This window comes from Cryptotermes secundus, unplaced genomic scaffold (genome assembly GCF_002891405.2).
Source record: "Cryptotermes secundus unplaced genomic scaffold, Csec_1.0 scaffold1485, whole genome shotgun sequence".
NCBI classification, from domain to species: domain Eukaryota; kingdom Metazoa; phylum Arthropoda; class Insecta; order Blattodea; family Kalotermitidae; genus Cryptotermes; species Cryptotermes secundus.
The window spans coordinates 44,194-52,110 of record NW_019738367.1 but is presented as its reverse complement, the minus strand read 5'-3'; the positions used below and the strand labels follow the sequence as shown (position 1 = coordinate 52,110).

General features: G+C 39.6%; 1 protein-coding gene across 3 annotated transcripts in view; it reads right to left on the bottom strand.

Annotated features, from left to right (window-relative positions):
• The window catches only part of LOC111870999 (mortality factor 4-like protein 1), a 69,548-nt gene that overhangs the window by 28,152 nt on the left and 33,479 nt on the right, over positions 1-7,917 (bottom strand). For all 3 annotated transcript variants that reach the window (XM_023863704.2, XM_023863706.2, XM_023863705.2), the window contains exon 7: positions 3,571-3,673. In XM_023863704.2, the coding sequence (XP_023719472.1) occupies positions 3,571-3,673 (103 nt within the window). The remainder of the gene's footprint in view (positions 1-3,570; positions 3,674-7,917) is intronic.

The window sequence follows — 7,917 nt, the reverse complement described above, 5'->3', positions numbered from 1 at the left end:
CTATCACTGTATTATTGTCACTATCAACTTCATCCAATTCAGGAATCATTATTTCATCGCCACTATCATCATCAGAAAAAATCTCGTTCACAACATTTTCCAGCTGGTCTGTAGGAACACGAAGACACTTGCTGCAAGAAGCTATGGTGAAACTGAATGAATGTGAAATATTTTCTGACCTTTACCTTCTCAGAGGGTTCTGACAGTAATATAGACCCCCACAAAGTTTACAAGGGTTCTTTACAAACATGCACAAAAACTATCATATATATGTCTTTGGTTGATGAGTGCCAAGAGAGCAAAGAAGGGACGAGATTGTCAAAGCGTTAAAACACGCCAACGCCAGGGAACGGCTGGCATCGTCCGGGCGTTAAAACACGCCCACGCCAGTCAAAGAGTTAATAAAGATTGGGAAACTATTAGATAGAATATCAACATTTCTGCCAAGGAGAGTCTAGGTTATTATGAACTGAAGAAGCATCAACCATGGTTCGATGAAGGATGCTCAGAATTATTAGACCAAAGGAAACAAGACAAATTGAAGTGGTTACAGGATCCAAGTGAAATAAATGGGGATAATCTGAACAACATAAGACGTGAAACCAGCAGGCATTTCAGGAATAAAAAAAGGGAATATCTGAGTTGAAATTGATGAGCTTGCAATGAACAGTAAGAACAAGAACATTAGAGGCCTGTATAAAGAAATAAATGTCTTTAAGAGGGGTTACCAGCCTAGAAGCAACTTGGTGAAGGATGAGAATGGTGATCTGCTTGGAGAGTCCCACAACATTTTGAATATGTGGAAGAACTACTTCTCTGTTACTGAAAGTACATAGGGTCAGTGATGTTAGGCAGATAGAAATATATGCAGCTAAGCCATTAGTACCTTTTGAATTTGAAATTGTTATTGTAAAGTTTGAAAGGTATAAATCACCAGGTAATGATCAAATTCCGGCAAAACTCATTCAAGCATGAGGTGAAATATTATGTTCTAAGATTCACCATCTAATTACTTCTATTTGGAATAAGGAAAAATTGCCTGATCAGTGGAAGAAGTCTATTATTGTACCAGTTCACAAGAAGGGTGATAAAACTGACTGTAGTAATTACCATGGGATATCACTGCTATCAACTTCATAAAAAAATGTATTCAATATTCTTCTCTCAAAGTTAAGTCCACACACAGACGAAATTATTGGGGATCATCAGTATGGGTTTTGACATAACAACTCAACAGATCTTTTCCATTAATCAGATACTGGAGAGAAAATGGGAGTACAATGAGACAGTACATCAGCAATTTATAGACTTCAAGAAAGCCTATGATTCAGTTAGGAGGGAAGTCTTCTACAATAGAGTTTGGGGTACTCATCTAACTAGTTAGGCTGATTAAAATGTGTTTAAAAGAAATGTATAGTAAAGTCTGTATATGTAAACATTTGCCTGATAATTTTCCTATCTAGAATGTTATAAAGAAAGGAGATGCTTTATTGCCACTGCTTTTCAACTTTGCTTTAGAATATGCCATTTGAAAGGTCCAGGAAAACTAGGTAGGACTGAAATTAAATGGGACACATCAGCTGTTGTTCTATGCTGATGATGTAACTCTACTGGATGATAAAATAGATGTGGTCTTGAAGTAAACTTAGAGAAAACTAAGTATACATTGCTGTCACATCACCAGAATGCAGGACAAAATCATGATATAAATATAGGTAACATGTTTTGAAAATGTGGCACAGTTCAGATATCTTTATATCTAATCTATCTTTTTCAGAAATTTGTGAACGACTGTAACAAATAAAAACCTGATTCAGGAGGAAATTAAGAGGAGACTGAACTCAGGTAATGCTTGCTACCATTCAGTCCAGAATCTTCTGTTTTCTCATCTGCTGTCTAAAAATATAAAAATTAGAATAAACAAAACTATAATTTTGTCTGTTGTTCTGTATGGGTGTGAAACTTGGTCTCTGATATTAAAGGAGAAACATAGACTGAGGGTGTTTGAGAACAGGGTGTTGATGAAAATGTTTGGACCAAAGAGAGATGAAGTGACAGGAGGTTGGAGAAAACTACATATCTTGTACTCTTCTCCAAGTAAATTTAGATTAATCAAGTCAAGGATGATGAGATAGGCATAGCACGTAGCACAAATGGGGGAGAACAGGAATGAATATAGGATATTGGTGGGAAAGCCAGAAGGAAAGAGACCACTGGGAAGATCTATATGTAGGTTGGTCTACAATACGAAAATGGATCTTAGAGAGACAGGTTGGGGTGGGATGGATTGGATTGATATGGCTCAGGATAGGGACCAGTGGAGGGCTCTTGTGAAGATGGTAATGAACTTCCAGGTTCCATAAAATGTTGGGAAGTTCTTGAGTAGCTGCATAATTGTTGGCTTCTCAAGAAGAGCTCAGCTCCATGAATTACTGAATTCTAAACATATTTTTTACAGGCTCGAAATTATTTGCAGGGTGCCTGATTCATGTCACAGTTCAACATTTAATAATCTTGTTATAAACGTAAACAGGTCTTGCATTTCTCGTCATACCATTCTCCTTCAGTTGGTAACACATTAGCTTGGGATTCACAACATGCCTACTTCAGATCTCAGATGACCTGAATAAAATTATTTCATGACTTCTCATGCAAATTCCAAAATAAGAAGCCAGTAGCTTATGAACAAGGACTGAACCTGGTTTGTACCTTTTTCCTCTTCTGATTTTGCTCCAGATTATCACTAAGCAATTGCTCCAGCATAGAAATTGTTGCTCAGTGATCATACACAGGTAAAACAGGGAAATGAAACAGCAGCAATTAGGTTCAGTCTCTGTTCATAAGGTACTGGCTTCCTGTTTCAGCTTTCAGCTGGAAAGTCAAATAATCTTACTCAGATTAGGTGAGATCTGAAATAAATACATTACTTGTATGTATTTTAATAGACACAGAAGAATTAATTGATGGTACTGATCAGCTATGAATTATGAAGAAATTAATTAAAAATAGGGTTAAAAATTAGTGAGATCTGGTAATCATTTGTAATGTATGCACAAAAGTAGGTCCACTGCATAGCTTTTATTAAAAAGGAAGATCATGGTGTGAATAAAATGTCTGCTTACAAAGTGTTATCAACAGATTTCTGATTTACTAAATGTCACTTCCTAGTGTGCATTTTCAATCATTAGCTTATTACTTATTACCCATCTTTTTAGCCTACTTTCCTTATTTTGAAGAACTAAAAGGAGGCTTATGAGAACGCCTTACTGTTTGTGTCCGTGTTTCACATCCTAATAACTTCTGAATGTCTGCTTGAGAAGAGAAGCTCTTAGGAGTGAGCAGTTGGAGAACAGTGGTATGATTCTAGGCTACTCAGGACAAGCAGCGTTAAGGAGGCAGCAAGGTGACATGACACATGAAAGCCAGAAGAGTGGAGCCAGAAGAGACAGTTGTTGCCAGGCAAAGCTCGTAAACAGGTTCTTCCTTCTATAGTTACTTTTTGTGTTTCATACAATGGCACCACAGGTGTTAAACTGGTATCGGGACTCTAAACTAATTTATTACAATTACCTCAGCATACTGTGGTCTCTCAAACTTGTAAAGGAGCTGAGTGCCCAGCATGACATTGAAGTATTCCTTGATACCATTGGTCACCTCAATTAGGGCACTTTCCCTGCAATCACACATTTAGTTTCACTTGAAGCCACATAACCAAGGTTGCAACAAGAAATTCTTTAATACCATTTTGGCGTCCACACTGCACTGGCAGATCAAAATCGAAAGGTGTTCAAGGAACACCTATATTTTTAAAATGTAAGAATACTGAAATGTGAGTATGCTGCTATTAGTACAGTACAGATACAGTATCTGACTCGGTATTCAAGGCTATGGACATGTCTGGTTTGGCTGTGAAATGAGGGGCATGCATTAGCATTGCTGGTTGAGGCACTACGCTACAAGCCGGAAGGTCGCGGGTTCAAGTGCCGATCAGGACACTGCATTTTTTCAATTCACCTAACCTTCCAGCCGGAAGGTCGCGGGTTCAAGTCCCGATCAGGACACTGCATTTTTTCAATTCACCTAACCTTCCAGCCACACTATGGCCCTGGGGTCGACTCAGCCTCTAACAGAAATGAGTACCAGGAATATTCTTGGGGGTAAAGGACGGCCGGCATGTAAGGCTGATAACCTTGCCACCATCTAAGAGCCAATTATCTAGAAAATGTAGGAACCTCAACATCTGACAACCCCTATGGGCCTTCATGGCCTGTTACAGGGATACCTTTACTTACTTTTTTTTTACTAGCTGTGAAATGAAATGCTGAGGAAAACAGGTTTCCTCACACAATATTTTCAGAAAACATTCATTATAGAAAAGCAGCCATGTCAAATATGCGGCCCCTCAACTTTTAAAGCTAATTGATATTAAAATCAAAATTAAAATTTTAGTCAAAATATTTTTTGTGAAGACAATTTTCCAACAGACCAGAAGACAAGAATTCTCATGCAGACATAAATTAACAGGCTGCAGAAAAAGTGATTCTGAGAATTCCAGAAGGGTTTGTCCAACTAATGGTTTGTAAAGTTTGTGAAGGACAAATTATTGTATTTCAGAAGGTTAAGGCACTAAAATCCGCACAGCCTCAGCACCCCGAGTATTTCCAAGAATCCCTTTTGGAGGCATATTAAGAATGCAAGGAGGGTGGCAACTGAGACAAGTGCAAGGGATTTCTACCTTCAAAACTAGCTTGCAACTCCCAGTCACTGTCTAATGGGCTGCTAGCAAACTTTCACTTTTATGACCATTGAGACAAGATACACCTTCCTACTAGTCTGGTAGTCTCTTGTACATTGTCATTCAGTTCATTTTCATACAGTGACAGGTGCTGATGTTACAGTGTGATGAACGTATAAAGGTTATAATTAAACATTAAATTATCAACTACGAGTTTTCTTGTATATGTACAGTAACTTTTAAAGGGCAATGTCGCTTTCAAAAAATTCAAGTAGCAAAAAAGAACTATTGAAAGTGAGTGCCGTGTTTTTCAAGAAAAATGGGAAATAGCTTATTTCTGTTGTGAGATAGAAGGTAAAATTACATGTTTGATTTAATATACCACCATCACAAACTTGTAGGCCTTATTTACATCACTTCATGTTGCAACAAAATGTGGCCCTATAAAACTACAAACTATATGACCTTTCACAATCTTCAGCTTCTCAAACAAGAATCCAGCATGTAAGAATTGGAGTTTTCATGGCAGTAACTATGAAGAAAACTATCTTCTGGGGTGCAATGCCATGTAGTTTGGTAGAAATGTACACGTTTGTCATAAAGTATGGTGTCCTCATTTTAAGGGCAGAAGATGGAGCCAGCAGGTTCCTTGGAAGTACTGGTCAATGTCTGCCAGACAATTCGGTGTCACATCCAATGAGACAGTAATGTCCGAGTACTTATTCAATACATTTATCCTTTGTTTACTCCTACTTAATGACATTTTCAATAGCTCAGATTATATGTCAAATGATATGTTGATCTGTGAATAATGAACTGGAAAGCATGTGAATGAAGCAGTGTTGCCTAGTTTGAGATATCTCAGTATCTTTTTTTCTTTTAATGCTAGTGGGGTGGGACTAAGTCCCTTGTACTGTGGCCACTTCTGGCCTATTGTACCAGCCCCAGATGATAGGTGAGGGTGATTGTGGAGCAACTGGTGGAATGAAGATTGGCAGGGGAAACCGAAGTACTCGGAGAAAACCTGCCCCAGCGCCACTTTGTCCACCATAAATCCCACTTGACCAGACCCAGGATCGAACCCGGGCTGCCGCGGTGGGAAGCCAGCGACTAACCACTTGAGCTGACTGCGCCATATCTCAAGCAGTTAGTTGCTGGCTTCCCACCATGGCGGCCCAAACCCTGCCTGCACCAGAGCTCAAGTGGTTAGTCGCTGGCTTCCCACCACAGCAGCCCGGGTTCGATCACAGGTCTGGTCAAGTGGGATTTATGGTGGACAAAGTGGCGCTGGGGCAGGTTTCCTCCGAGTACTTCGGTTTCCTCTGCCAATCTTAATTCCACCAATTGCTCCACAATCACCCTCACCTATCATCTTTGGCTGGTACAATAGGCCAGAAGTGGCCGCAGTACAAGGGACTTAGTCCCACCCCACTAGCAAAAAGAAAAAACCGCTTCCTAGCAGAACTGAGGAACATCATGAAAAATATGTCAATCTAGCCCATCTCTCGGTAAGATTTTAACCCAGAATCTCCAAAATATGAAACAGGAGTGCCATCCACTTGGCAATAACACTGGGTAAGAATGCAGTGCTGTGTATGATTTCAGACACCAAGAATCAGCAGATTTCCTGATTCACAACTTGGTTCGAGTCTCACGAGATGATGCAGTTTACTCTACATAGCTAAGTGACTAGTCAGAACATCACGACTAGAGTGCACACCATTCCTGCAGCTCATGAAGTTCCCTTGCATGGTTTGAAAGCTTCATTCTGACATGCAATTTGTGCATGCAGAATAACAGGAGCTATGGGTTTTGAAGGTGAAGGTAAAGGAGTCTGTACACTTTATTAAGCACCACACCAATAAGATGTATGGGGAAGAGGAGGTATAGCTCCACAGACATTTAACCTTGATGCTTGATGGAGGTAATCAGTCACAGCTACTTAATCCTCCCTCCACCCCCAGGAAAAAGAACCCATTGGACAGGAGACTGGGTAGACACCAGAGGTGGTCTGGATGCTGTGGAGAAGACAAACATTTTTTGCCTGTGCTGGAAATCACACCTTGATTCCCCAGTAGTCCAGTCCATAGTCTGGTCACTATACCATCTGAGCCATCCCGGGTATTTTGAAGGAAATATAAATTCAAAATGTTGTGTCAAATTAATTCCAACACTTCTTTGGTGCGCTAAGGAGGACAAAACTGAACACATTTGCTCACACATCTGACCAATGTTTGCCACATCTGACCAATGTTTGGATAAGTGTTCCCATACATAGATTACCATACAATGACTTCAGTTGAACAGCAATGCATGCAAACAGATTCCTGTCTTTCACAGTTTATGTGTAGTGTGTTTCCAGATTTTTCTGGTCAACGAATGTATTAAAAGCTGTGGGCTGGGAATTCAAATGGCCCACTGAGAGGCTGGTAGTGAGCATGTTAACAGATACTATACCATCTGTCACAGGTACATCATCATCATCAGTAATCTGTCAGAAGACAGGTCCACAGTCTATTCCAAAACAATTCCTCCACTTAATGCGATCTAGAGCTTTCTCCTTCAAATGACAGTATCCTCTTCTGTCCCCAAGGTCATCCAGCATCTTCTTACGTCTTCATCCTCGTCTTCTTGTCACTTCTATCCACCCCTCTATCTTTCCTTCAATAACTTCTTTTAGAAGGCAGTTTCTGCATAAAACATGACCAATCCAATTAGCCTTCCATTTTCTTATTTCGTGTAGGATATTCCTCTGCTCACTGACTCTAAATAACACTTCTTCATTTCTCACATAATCGGTCCAACTGATCTTCTTCATCCTTCTCCAACATCACATTTCGAAGCTTTCCAGGTGTTTCTGATCTACTGCCCTAAGTGTCCAGGTTTCAGCCCCATACAAAGCCATGCTCCAAATATAGCATTTCACTAGTTTCTTTCTCAAATTTAAGTCCAATTTGCTGGTAAAAAGATTCTTCTTCTTGCTAAATGCAGCTTTTGCCATGGCAATCCTGGATTTAATTTCACAAGTACACCTTCCCTCATCTGTTAACAAGCTACCCAAATATTTAAAACATTTCACATTCTCCAGTTGTTTTTGGTCTATCTTTATTGTGACTGGGGTTGGTTGTCTTGAAATTTTCATTACTTTTGTTTTCTCCACATTCATTTCCATGCCATAGCAC